General features: G+C 37.5%; 1 protein-coding gene across 1 annotated transcript in view; it reads left to right on the top strand.

Moving 5' to 3' along the window:
• Positions 1-14,194, top strand: part of ADGRA1 (adhesion G protein-coupled receptor A1) — a 156,892-nt gene that overhangs the window by 104,318 nt on the left and 38,380 nt on the right. Inside the window, exons 9-10 of the mRNA XM_075154773.1 lie at positions 7,578-7,705; positions 8,677-8,800. Of these exons, the coding sequence (XP_075010874.1) occupies positions 7,578-7,705; positions 8,677-8,800 (252 nt within the window). The remainder of the gene's footprint in view (positions 1-7,577; positions 7,706-8,676; positions 8,801-14,194) is intronic.

Genomic DNA, 14,194 nt, shown 5'->3' with positions numbered 1-14,194 from the left:
TCCCCACACTGTTCTCACGCTTTTACTCTGCTCTGGGTTGGGCCAGTGGATGGAAGTAAAATAGTAGTGTCAGACATAATTCAGCATTATCTTTTTCTGCTCAGCTTTTGAATGGTATGTCCTAGGGGTGAGGGTAAAATACTGTGAACCAAACTCCCAAGTTATATTCCTGCCTTTCCCTTCATATACTCTGTGTTTAGACCAGTCCCCTATTTTGTCTTTTCTTCGGTTATCTGTAGAAGGAAGAGAGATGGTCACACTCTAGTTTCTTTTGGAGATGGCCAAAGCCCTCTCTTGAACAATGAACCTCTGTAATATGATTTTCTGGTTTAGAGTAAAATTATGAACTTCTGTGTTCTGAAGCTTTGGTATATCTAATTATAAGTATTTGTTTTATAAGTACTATGTGTTTGTGCTCTTTTGTGAACTGAGCTGAAAATCAATATTTTAATTTTTCAAGACTGTTTGTGTACGTTATGACCAATCTAGTGCCCTGTAGCCATAGTATATCTGAGTAAAAGCTCTTCAGGAGATAACAAAAATATCCAACAGCAATATTGAATTTCAAAATTTGCTGAATATGTTTTGACAAACGTAGTCCTTTGTTCTTCCTTTCATTTTTCTTAGAACAGAATGGCAATTCAATAGTGATGGATATGACTGTAATTGTATACAGCATTTCCTTTTCCCCCTCAGCCTGCTTTGTCAATAGTAATTTCCTCAAATCTGCCAAATAAACACTAGTTAAATTCTTAAATCTAATTATGCTACTTCTCAATTAACATAAAATGGATTAATAAATATTGTTAGCATTTTTAATTGTAATCCTGAAGATAGGGTAAATGAACATAAAATCGTAAACAACTCCTTTTCTGTTTTGTCACAATGTATCTCATTATTCCAAACAACATACGTGGGTTTTTTGTTGCATTTTTTTTTTCCCTTTGTGAGTGTAAGGAGTCATTATTTGCAAAAGTAGCATACATTCAGTGGATGGCTATTTGAGATAATTAGGGCTGAGGAGGCAGAGCTGACAAAAACAGAACAAATTTGAAACTATTCTGGAAGCAAACTTCTGGAATGAGAAATTGAGGAGAGGCAAGATACTAGGAACGAATCATGCTAAGAGTTAAGAGGATTTTTCTCCTGTTGTTTTACAAGCATTCCCTGAGTCTTTTAAGTCTTTCCAAATTGGTAGGATCACAGTACCACAAAAGCTACGTTTTCAATGTTTTCAGTGTGACTGTAGACAATTGCAGAATTTCTTAGGCCTGTTCATGAAGTTTAATTCTGAAAACAGTCTTCTAAACTTCCATGTTTCAGGTCTTCTCCAAATTAAACAGCCTGTCTAAGCCTTTTGAGAAATTAATTCATGAGTCGGGAAAGTATTACAGAGATGTCATTTAGAAGGTGACATAATTACAGTATTTGACATTCTCCCCATAGAGAACACAGGGTTTTCTCATAACAGGCTGTGGAAATATGGTTCAGTACTTTGAAAAATTGGGCTGCTTATAAAGAGAGGTTTAAGAATGAACTTTTCATTTTTTTGTGTGTGTTTAAATACCTACTTTCACACCTACCGAATAGACCTTAGCAGAGTTTAAGCACCAAAGACTATGAAAGTGATCCGGAAAGTTTACCTGCTATCTGCAAAATTAACATTTGGTGTTGTGGGAACTGCAAAATTCCCTGGAATTAGATTCCTCTGCATGTGCATAGATGCTTCCCAGTGTGAAGAGCTAGATTTCTAAGCTCTGCTGTCATTCAGAGGCCTGGCAAAGAGGCACATACTGTTCACCTAAGTCCTCAGCTGGCACGTACTGCTCACCTAACAAAGGAAGCTTAGCCCATATGGACAGTATTGAGTCCAGCTTCCCACAAAAGGTTGCTTTTTTCAGAGTATTCCTGAATGTGCCAATCTTTTGCATAAAGCCTTGGAGTTAGAGTACTTATAAGAGCAAGATCTGGATTTTATTCCTTTCTCATTGGATTACATCTACTTTTTATTAAATTACACTTAATAATGTGTTATTTGCTCTGTAAAATGCATAAACTGGCTTGGTACTGGAGACAAAAATCCAGAAGGCGGCTTGTCTCCTTCAAAATGCACTAACTTTATAACAAATCTTGGGACTCTGGCTCAAGCTCTTTCTTTCTATTTGTTCTTGCTTTCTGTTGACTTAATGGATCTTCCGTTCCTGGTGGTACAGCTTCAGCCAGAGGGTAAAAGGATCCAGACTATAAAGGAGCTCAGTAAAATGGGCCAACTCTTGGGAGATAGGAGATGTAAGTTAAAAACCTAGAATCTAGGTCTTGAGCCATCTTATTGTCGTGGTGGCTTCTACTGGATTCCTTCCAATTTGTCAATGTCTTTCTTGTACTGAAGTGCCCCAGATTGGACACACTAGTCAAGATTTGCTCTCACAAGTGGTGAATAGAAGGGAATAATCACTTTCCTCAGCCTGCTACCTGCACTCTTGCTAATATGGCCCAATATGCTGTTCCCCTTATGTGTCACAAAGGCTCACCACTGGCTTGCTTTCAGTTTATTGTCCACCAGGACCCTCTGATCCTTTTCTGCAAAGCTTCTTTCCAGTCTATTGTCCCCCAGCCTGTACTGCTGTCACGGTTACTCTGTCCCAGAGACAGGAAACTTTTTATTTCTCTTCGTGGAACTTCATGAGGTTCCTGTAAGCCCATTCCTCCAGCCTGTTGAGATCTTGCCAAATGGCAGTCCTGCCTTCCAGCACTTCAACTGCTCCACTCAATGTGCATTGCGGTGTTTTCACCTCTCCATAAGACACAACTCTGTAGATAATTTCCGTATTCTGGTGCTCTTAAACATCCTAATATTTGGCACCTAATTTTTAAGTTTTGTTCTGTTTAAGTAGGAGGAATCTAAATACAAATAGGAATCTGAACCTTACCGTAACTGATTTTTCAAATGCACTTGTGTTTCTAAGTCTCTGTGGTGCTTGGTTACCACTTCCTTGGGGAACACAATTTCAGGTGTCCTGCTTTAAACACAGAAACCAGTTAGTATGACTTTAGAAAGTATAGTCTATTACAAGCAATATATTAAAAATAAATGTCTAATTTGCCGATGGAAATAGATAGATTACAAAAATTTACAACACAAACTAAATATTGTTTTTAGCAGCTGTGATTTTGAGCAAGTACCAGGTATTTAATTCACTCTATCTTCCCCTCAGCTTTCTCAGCATCTGCTATTAGATGTCTCAGGGCTGCCTTTGGTACATAATTTGTCTATACCTCTATATACTTTCATATTGAGTTTTAATTGATTAGTATAGATGTGTCTGTTTCAGTCGATTTTTGGAATGAAGTCTCAAGTAAAAGTGAAACAGTGCCATTTGCACTCTGATGTTTTTATAATTCTGATTGTTGGATGAAATAGCTGATAAAAAGTCTTTTCTGTTGCTAATTTCCGTCACTAATTTCTATTGTGCCTTATACACTATGGTGGTGTTTACAGCTGAAAAAAGCTGGTTTCACACCTTCTTGTACGGGTGAATGAATGACAATTTCTCCTTAGACAACATTTTACTGGCCTTGTAGTTGTAGAGAGCAGTTTGTAATGGTCAAAGCCCTGTGTGTATTCATTTTCCTGTAGATATTCCTGCCATTTTTCAATATCATCATCATCATTTGAATCCCCTCTAGGAAAGAAAATCAAACCTACCTTTTTAAAATGTAACATACAATTTTGCTGCTTTGTGAACAGCGTGGAAAAAATAACTGTTTTCTGCATGCTGTCATCCCCAGAGGATTACTCAGGGGAGGTTGACAGATCAATAAGGTTTAATTATCATCAAAAAGCAGACAAGATTAATTTATGATATATCTATAATGAAATCAGTTTTCAATATACAAAACTCTTAGAAAGGATGTTCTACAATGGCAATAATGCATTATGATACTCAAAAGTTTTACCATTTACTGTACAAGATCAGAAAAGAGATAATAATAAAAAAAGAATATTTTAAAATGGAATTAGCTTTAAGATGCTGGTTGTTCTTGATTATTCTGCAGGCAAAATGGCTGTATTCCTGTAGGACATATGGCATTTACTTTTTTTACTGATGTTCAAACATAGTGATTGGTTGATCCTTGCATTTACACTATCAAAAGCTACTTCTTTAGTACACTGAATGATGCCACCTCAAGTAAAATTGCTTTCATTTGTTGCTTCATAAATGTGTAGCTGTCATGAATGGGTGGTTTTAACGCCGTGTAAAGAATCACTGGCAAAGGTATTGGCAAAGGGTGATTTTAATAGAAATTTATAGAAACGTGACTTAACAGAATTTGATGGCAAGGTTCACTCTATTCCTTATTACATGGATTAAGTTTACACAGGGGAAAATCGTATTAGAATTGTGTTGGAATTATTTGTACAGAGATTAAGGATAAAAGGGTAAAAGGAGGACCCTCCTGTTGAGTCACAAGGTTCAGAAAAGATCCGATTGGACCCAATCTTAGTCTCAGACTTGGACAACGGTTTGTGTCTAATACAAAAAGGGATAGGAAGGCCTTCCCATTGGGTCACGAGGTTCAGAGTAGACCCCCTTGCTTTCTAAACTCCTTCTCAGAGTTGCGGCTGGATCTACCCTTAGTCTCAGATCTGGGCAACGGTTTATGACTAAAAGGTTAAGGACTTTAGCAGCAACTTAGAGTCTTACAACACTTAAACATTAATCAATTTGACAGCTATACAAAGAATTAGTCAGGTTACTACAAAGACTAAAACAACTTAACTACAGATTATACTTGTTAGTAACTGTACAGATAAGCGTGCAAAAAGATCTAGATCAATCAATATATGCATATGAATATGGTAACAAAGCTAAATGAAAGGCCTAGGATTAGCTAGTTTATAAAGGTATACCTGTTAAAAATTCCCTTCGAGTCGCGTGAAATATTCACGCTAAATGCCTTGGCATTTCCCAACGGGTGAAGAGTTGAGCCCCGAGGAGTGTTTCAGCCCAAGTCTCGGTGATCCTCCGAGTATTGCAAATTCGAGTTTGTGAGCTCTGAGAGGCGTCCCACTCAGAGGGAGCTTCTGGATGCAGCCCGCTGCATTCCAGGAGAGCTCAAAGGGTCTCACTTGGTACCGCTGTTTATAGGTTTGCAAGATGATTGGCTTTAATCATCAATAAATTTCCATTTTTGCTACTATCCAAGGTGGTCCAGGGTAGTAATTATGGTACTGTTTCACTATAACAATGGTATTGTTCAACTTGAGCTATGATCCAGGTAGGGAAAGCTTCAGAGCTGTCAGAGATGACAGTTTATCTCTTGTTTCTGTTCCCTACTTTGATCATGTAGCTAGTGTCCCTGGTACGATCAGTGTTGTTCCCCACCTTAGCCATGCAAGAGTGCTTGGTACGGTCAAGGGATGCTTAACCGCCCAACTCATACACAATGGTTAAAGCTTAACAGAAGGTTCTGAGATCGAATCGTAACCCAGAGGAAAAGAGGGGGGGAGGGGGGAAAGCACCACCACAGTAGCTTCACTGTGTTTCCTTTTTCACAACTTTGTTAACTTTTCAGAGTATTTTTTTCAGAAATATCCAAGATATTTATTTCTTTAAATAACTGCACTGTTACCGCTATATTAGTTACAGCAACAGTTTTCTTAATGTACAGAACTGAAGCAAGTGTATATATAAAATTATGAAAAAGTGTACTATTGGTATACCAAAATATGATTATATCAGTAAGAGCCAAAAGTAAATATTTTATCATTTTCAGCAGAGTATTTCTATTTAAATAGTCCAGTATTTACATTACTGCTCTAGCAATATGAGCCAAAATTGTACTGCACATTTTGATAAATAATAGTCTACCTCAAGAAATTCACTCTGTAAAAGAATTAATTGCATGGATGCAAATAAAAACATGGCAGAAAAGATAGTCAAAAAGGGGTGTTTTAGTGGAGATTCAGTGGCAGTTCTGAGCCAACAGACTTTTAAAGAATTATTTGAAATTTGTGAATTCAGTATATCCTGAATGTATATTCATGCACACTAAAAAAAAAAAAAAAAAAATCAAGAGAAGGCCTCAAGAGCGTAGGTCTGTCACATTAAAAAGCTACCACATCAAAAGACAGAGTTCTTTTCCTCTTCTATTCCACTTGTGGTTGAGGGAAGAGTAGCAAGAGATGTTAGGAGACAGCATAAGAGTACTCTGTGACAAATGACTCCACCTCTGACTTTGAGTCTTGGTGAACTCAGCAGGGCTGAGAGGACTTGTGTGTGGGACAAGTGGTGACTGAGCAGATTTAACTGAGGTACACACGCAAGCTGAGGAAGTACTTGAAGAGAAATGGGATGTGATGACATATATTTGCCATCTTGTTCATATGTTATTTGTTCATTTTGATGGTCTTTTTTATATATGTTGTAAGCTGCTCTGTTTTGGAACTGACATTAATATGCATCTGGAGAAACAGGTACAATCAATCTTAGGAACTTTAAAGCTAGTATGAAGAAAAATAATGACTACTAGGGCATCTGTTACTTGTAAGGACTTTTCTGGAAGGTAAACGGAACAGTACCTTTCCCCTGATTTAATAATTCCACTGCACATGGAAACTGGCAGGTAGATGACACTTTGTTTGCGCTCAGGTGATAGTTTATGTGTCTAATTTATAATACTTGTTTGCAGAAATGTAGTGCCACAAACAGATGTGGCTTAATATATTACAGTGAACCTCTAATGTTTGATTGAATTCAGATAGTCTGAAGACATACTGTTTTCTGTAATGGGATCCTTTTGCTTTCCATCCATCACACCTGCAGATTTAGCTGTCTTATTATTTCTTACTTGTGAGATCCAGTAATTTAGAATGGGAATTTGATATGGTTAATTTTAAAAAGATATTAATAGTTTTTTATTATGTTTTTTCATGAAGAATTGTGTCAGTAGGCACCAGCAGGTCCAAAAAGAATGCATGGATATTTACTCTGCTGTTAATATAGCTGTCAAGATGCTTTTGAATTGATATAGGTGGTAGAGTATTTGCAACTAAGTGTGAAGGTCACTGGGTCAGAGGAGGTGTATCAGCTGGGAATTACATTTGAATATAGGAGCGAGTCAGTCGATATTTTGGGTGTATTCTCATGGTTTTTGTTTCTTTGAGTGGTTCTTCTGCAGCCATGTATATGCCATTTAAAGACCTTTATGGTAATTTGATATTTTGTACTTAATATCCTAGTAGAATACACACATAAAGTTCATGTTATCAGAAGGAACAGATATTGCTAATGCCTGGAAGATGTAATATTCTGTGTATTTTTTCAGACCTTTTTTTAATTAGGATATGTCTGCTTGTACAAAAAGGTTAATTTCTGTCTTGCAAAGTGTATGCAAATGAGGAAAGAGCAGTCTGATATTATTGTAAATTCATGAACTATATCTACATAAAAAGTTCATCATCTTATTTTCCTGCTCTTGAAAAGGAACAGCTAGAAACGACAGGACGTATTGAAATGAAGTCTCAGAGTTTCACACATGCCTAACAATGTTAAATCATTTTGCTTTCTCCATAGGATTTTAAGACAGTGCTGTCTTTCCCCCAGTACCCAGGGGAGTTTCTGCACCCTGTGGTATATGCATGTACTGCAGTTATGTTGTTGTGCCTGTTTGCTTCCATTATCACCTACATTGTCCATCACAGGTAAGAATTCAATTTTAAGCACTTGTGTTAAATGGTCAGCATTATGTCGAGGTAATTCAATTTTTCTAACCCGCACTGAAAAGATAAATTAAAATGATCTGAATTACTGTTGGATAGTAATATCAGCAATGTGATTTACACCAGAGAAATCAAAAAAAGGTTATGTCAACCTTTCTCAAGCCGTTCCCAAGCTGTATCTTTCCTGAGACGTATGTCTAAATGGCCTACACACTGTTCCTAAGATTTTTAACTTGACAATTCAATATGAAACCACGAGCACTATCAAATTGCTGTCTGGCAAATTCCAGTCAAAGAGCAGCACTTTGGACAGCTACACTAGCAGTATTGGCTTCTAAGACCAAGTCTGGTTGAAAGACTTGGTAACTATCATTGGATAAAAGAAACTTTCTTTGACTTCTAAATCTTCTTGGGTTTAGAAAACTTGTGTTTTCTTTTATATGAAAGATTTATATAAATGCCATTTTAACTACATACTTCTGTTAAAGACTGTTAGCAATTTAAAAGAGTTGGAATGTATTGTACTGTGGAAGCTGCTAAATATTAATTAAGTGAACTTAATGCAATGACTTCTGATCTTCAGCTTCCATTTAATCCTTTAGAGATATCTTGTTAAAGTTCTGCATATCTGAAGCTATGCAATAAACCTTTTGCTTTTATTACTCTACTTTAAATGCTTATTTGATGGAGGAAACTTTAAGTCAGTAGACCCTTGTCAGTAGAATCTTTTCAGTTTTTACCATTGATTTTACCTTTTTACCATTGATTTCAGTGCTGTATAAATCAGACTCTGTCCTATAGGTAGATTGCTAAGTAGGTGTTCCAGAATCAGAGAATTTAATTCTGTCATATTAAGCATTTTTTCCAAAACATAATTGATAGGATATGTTGTTTCCAAAGCATAATTGATAAGATATGTTGTTTTTTAATTTTAAAATGTGATTTTTCAACAGCACAATCCGAATAAGTAGAAAAGGATGGCACATGCTTCTCAACTTTTGTTTCCATACTGCTCTTACATTTGCTGTTTTTGCTGGTGGAATCAATCGCATTAAATATCCAATTATATGTCAAGCTGTAAGTATCTGCCTTAGTAATTCTTATTAATCGAATGAAAACCTGAAACTGTATCTTTTAACATAATATTGGTAGTTCTCTTTCTTTTCATATATTGTTCCTGGATCTGAAGTTCTTCAAAATAAGTCATCATTATAAGCATGTCTTTTAAAAGCCAGCACTGGGAGTGTTTGGTTGTCACCTGAGTTTCTGTGAGAGGTTGACCAATGCGTTAACTTCTCTGCAGCTCAGATTTCCTTGTTTTAAAAAAATCCCTGAAAATCACAATATTTCTCTGTTCTACAGGATAGTTGAAAACTATGATTCCCAAATATTTCTGATGTCCTTTCTGATCTTTGGATTGAATGTGTGGAACTAAAGTTACTGCTGCTCTTTTGTAATGTATATACCATTTGCCTGAGGGTGGCCCTGGCTTCACTGGGTGATCCCTAAATATATACTTGGGCAACTTAATGTTTATAGTATGATTATGTCTTTTAATGACAACTCAAGCTAAGGAGTACCTCAAACCTCTCAGACCAGTACACTTGCTATTTATGGACCCTTGTTTGCACTGCTGGACTATTTCACATCTCTTGCTTCATCCTTTCTGGGGATATAGTGCCGTGACATGCACAGAGAGGGCATGGCTTCAGCTGCTCTGAATATAGAGGCTGACTCTGTACAGTGCATAAAGGGGATCATTTCAATCATCTTCTGTAATGCCTGATGAGGGCTTGTTGCAATTTGTTTGTCTTAAATATTTCTTCCTCTCAGATTTTGTGGAAGTGCTCCAGATCTCATGAATGTTGTTGGTATTTACCTGTAGTAAAGCACTTTATTAAGCCAACGTTCTCTCAGATATTTTGCCTGTCACTAATCTGTGATCAGCTTTGAATGAGTTTAAACAGCAAGAGTCACCAGCCAACAGCAGAGTCACTGCAAAACTTGCATAACTAGTGTAAGAGTTATCACTCTAATTTTCAGTGAGATGCTTTGGAAGCTTTTTGTGTATACTCGTGCATGACCATCAATAAACAGCACATGTAGATCTGTAAGCACCTGCAACGTTCTACGTGCAAAGTCTACCTATGTATATTACACGGTATTCACTTAAATGACACAATTGTCTGCTAGATTATTCTGAGATAAGTATCTCATATCCAGTGTATTGTGTCATAATTAATCTTGGAGTTCTAGCAAATTGAAATATCATTTACCATTGTCTTTATCTGCAGTGTGCAAGTGAGGGGTAGCAGATTAGTTTCTAGGGCAGCCATGGCCGTGTAATTACATGATCACAAATGACCATCTGTTGTTACAATCATTGTCTGGTTATTTACTTTACAGATTGCATGGTAACAATGCAGTATTAACAGCAATAATGAAAAATTGATTGAGACAAATGAGTTATTAATAATCTGTTATGAGTAATACATAAACTACAGGGGTATCTTCATAAAATGCATTATCAGTGACAGCTGTTTCTTGCTATGGTATAGGGACAGATCCTGAGCTGCAGAGAAACATGTACGCTTAGAGAAACTGAAGGTATCCATTCACATATGCCTTCTAATCAGTTTCATAAAGTTATTTATTTACCTGACACTAAGCTACATCAACAGACAATATCATCAGCAGTTAAAATATAGGAAAGATACAGGACACACAAGACACACACAGTCTTCTGGTTCCTGGTAGAAATTGTCTGATGTAATTAGGTAGGGGTAACAGTCCAAACAATCTAAGACAAGACTTCTATAGCTGGTAACACAGGCTGAACAAATGTTCACTCCTAGAACATTGTACCCCACCACAGACCCTTCCTTGCCTATTGACAGCAATGTTTTTCAAAATTCTGTGAGTCCCAATGGCTGTCTCCTCCTGTGATAACCCTGAGAGGATTACTCTGTGAATTAATATTCAGGGTGCCAAAGCTAGGAGGTAGGGAGGTCAGACCTACTAATGGTTTTCCAAGAAGCTCACGTATTTCAATATTTCCCATAGCTTGTGTAAGCCATGGTGGGGTGGATAGCACTCCTTTTCTCCTGCCTATGGAATATAGCAATTCTTTAAATCACTCATTTATATAGCTGTTTTAGGCTTGTGTGTCCCTCAAGTCTAAGTTTTGTCTCTTTCTCCTTTTTTTATTTTTTCAGTTCTGGAAAAATCTGATATTCAGGTTTAAAAATATATTTGTGAAAGTACTTCTGCTTCAAGCAGAACTAAAATATTAGTTATACTTCATGTGTAACACCATCAGTGTTGCTATAGCACAGGTATCTTTCCATCTGCTACAATTCAAAACACAGCTTCACTCTGCAGCAATGTAATTTGCACTTTTTGTTTCCCGAGTGCATAGGGGAAGGTTCCAAGTGCAAGTATTTTCTGTCCTAATCACTGAAATGTGGTGTCAAAGCCAGTGAACCTCCACCTTTCTTATTGTAATTATCCCTAAAACTTTCACACAAATCTCACTGCAACATCCTTACCCAAGTGAAATAATAGACTGAGTTAATTATTATCCTTCATAATTAACCAAAAAGGGTGATTCTAAAATAACTTCAGTTGGATCACCTTCTCCCTGTAAATGAGGTGTCCCAGGCCAATTTTTAGCAGCAGGAATTAATGCTATGGAAATTGACGCATTTTCTGTAATAGATAGCTGGAGGAATCTTCATATCCCCTTGAAGGCAAAGTAATTACACAAAAAAAGGTAATGGTAAATGAGATGGTAAGATATTTATTTTTATCTGGAATCTAAAGATCTAAAACTCCCTTTTAAACCTGCATACCTATTTCGGAGAGGATTTTGAAGAGACAGTCTCACTTGCGTATGTGCAATGCAGTCTTCATGATTTATAAAGAAAACTGATGTTAGAGTGCTGGTCTGGAAGAGTTGATTGCCTCTTCACGGATTTCCTGTGTGAATGAGGTTATATCTACAGACTGTTTAGATTACCCACAAATCTGATCTGGGTGTCACTGAATGCTGTCAGTTGATGTAGAATCCGGAGTCTTGAGTTTATGGCAAAATCTTTCATGCAAGGCAAAGGTGGTGTTGGGAATGGCAGAATGGGATTAATCAGAGCCAGTACACTAGCCAGCAAGGTACTTGAGTTGGCCAGTGGATGATGTAGTTGGCCCCTTCCATTTCCCAGAATTAGGGTCTCAGATTACTTTCTTTCAAAGGGCAGAAGGAAGCTTATTCCTTTCATGTAAGGAATGAAACAGAAGGAGACACAACTGTAGCTGGATCACTCCCCATACGTGGGAGGCATTGATTCTGTACCCTCAGTCTGAAAGATTTCAGTCTTATGGCCCCTACTTTCCAGGAGAGCGTGATAGCCATGAGGCTATGGATGCTAGGGGATGAAATCATCAGTTCAACATGTTGAAGCATGAAGAACAGGCTTAGGGGCACAAGATTCAGGAGACAGAAAAGTTAGGGAGTGAGACAGAATCATAATTTTTTATCCTAGTGGCCAGTCACTGAGTGGCATGATCACTTCAATCACATCTCCAAGAACCTCCTATATGGTTTATCAAATAAAAACTTCCATGTAAAATTTGGCAAGGCTCAGATCTTCCTCCTCCCTGATGAGTGTCATACGTGGAACTGCTTGTGAATTGCTTTCTGTAGGGCAGTAAATCTTCAGCAAGAAAGGCGAAGCCCGTTCTATACTAGCCAGTAGCCTGGAAGTTGGAATATTACCCTTGGAAGTTTGAAATTTGGATTTGAATCCTGTTAAACTAAGGAGGTCCTAGAGCTATACACCACATCTCAGGTAGGAGCTGTACATACAAAAATATTACAGAAAAAGGAGGAAAAGAGCAGTTCTTTCTGCTCTAGCTATATTTTTTTTGAAAGAATGGGTGTAAAATAAATGTACTGTGATCAAGTTTGCCAGTTAGGGTGTCTCAAGTGAAGAATGCTATTTAAGAGCTCTTGAGTGGTCTTTGGTGAGAAAGGTGCTGCATTGTTCAGCGCTGCTGAGACAGGAACAGAGCTAGTCATATGCACAAGCATGACTTCAGGTGGTCGGAAACTTCCCTAGCAGTAACCTACGACGGCTAAAGACTCTGCACGCTGTGGAGTTAGATGTGCATACTGTGCTAAGATTGTCCTTCCTGGTCTCAGGTACCTGACTTATGGGTCTCAACTTCCTGCTCTAAATTTTCTACCTGTGAAAGGAGCACAGGATTGTTCTAAGGCTAAATGTTTTAAGATCATGAAATATTCACATCCAGTGGTGTTAAAGACCACAGAGAAATTCCTGAATCCCTTCATCTCACAGCGGAGAATCACTTCCAGTGCAGGATTAATGGTTTAAATGGAATGTCAGTGCATATCCATATCCTCCTTTAAATAGAACTGGCTGAAGAAGGACAATCTTATCTGAAATACAATTACAATTGAAAAAAAAGAAATTAAATTAAAAACTAGGGGAAAACAAAGACATTTTTTTGCAAGTTAAAGCTGATCAAGAGAGGTTTTTGTGCCAAAATGCTTTGCATAAATGTGTATTCTGGTCGTTACCATGGTAACTGCATGTGTGGAACTTAAGTTACCTCTAAGGTACTGAAATTTATTGAAGGAGGATATGCAGACAGCATCTTCTTGCTGTAGAAAAGCCTTCTATTTAGTAGGCTGGTGCTTATTCCCAAAGATAAGAGTTCTAAGAACACAGGACATGGAAAAAATGAGTCCAAGGGAACAAGAAAATTTTCACCATATAACTGTGGTTATTAAATAGCTGTAGATGCAATGCTGTCTTCAATGCATATGTCCTGACAGTTCTTTCTGTACCGTTTGGCTTGTCAGTGGAAAACCTTCCTACAAATAAGGGTCATCACTTTAATATACTTAATCATAATCCTTTGTTCTGTGTGGAAAACTTGACCTTCCCACACAATTTTATGTGAAATACAAAAGTTCTACTTATAATGAAAATAGTTTTAAGTGAACACTTGGGTATTTAATTTGTATCTATTTATTGGCCTTTTAAGCTTTACAAAGGCACAAATCCAGTAACAAGATATACACAGGTAATTTGTACCCTGGATCTTTAGTGCATAAACCTAAGGTTTACATTTGCTATCAGAGTTAAGTGAGAGTTTACTGAACAAAACTATCTTTGTCCTGTTGCTCTTTCTGTTGAGCCTTTTCTCCCCCTTCCATGTCATGAGCTGGTATGTCATGTATTTATAGCATAGGGCTCAGGTGTCTTCCCAGCTTAAGGGAGCAAGAAAGAGGTGGTCCCACTGAAGAGGACAAAAGAGCATGCAGCCACAGCACCTAAGTGCAACAGTGAGGAAAATGCATCTCCGTGGCATGACTGATGTCAGTGTGGAGATACGGGGAAGGAAGAGGCAGAGAGCAAAGCCCACCACTTTGAAACACTGAATTTTCAA

The sequence above is a fragment of the Calonectris borealis genome, chromosome 7 (genome assembly GCF_964195595.1).
Source record: "Calonectris borealis chromosome 7, bCalBor7.hap1.2, whole genome shotgun sequence".
Lineage (NCBI taxonomy): Eukaryota > Metazoa > Chordata > Aves > Procellariiformes > Procellariidae > Calonectris > Calonectris borealis.
This window is presented reverse-complemented; position numbering and strand designations above follow the sequence as displayed.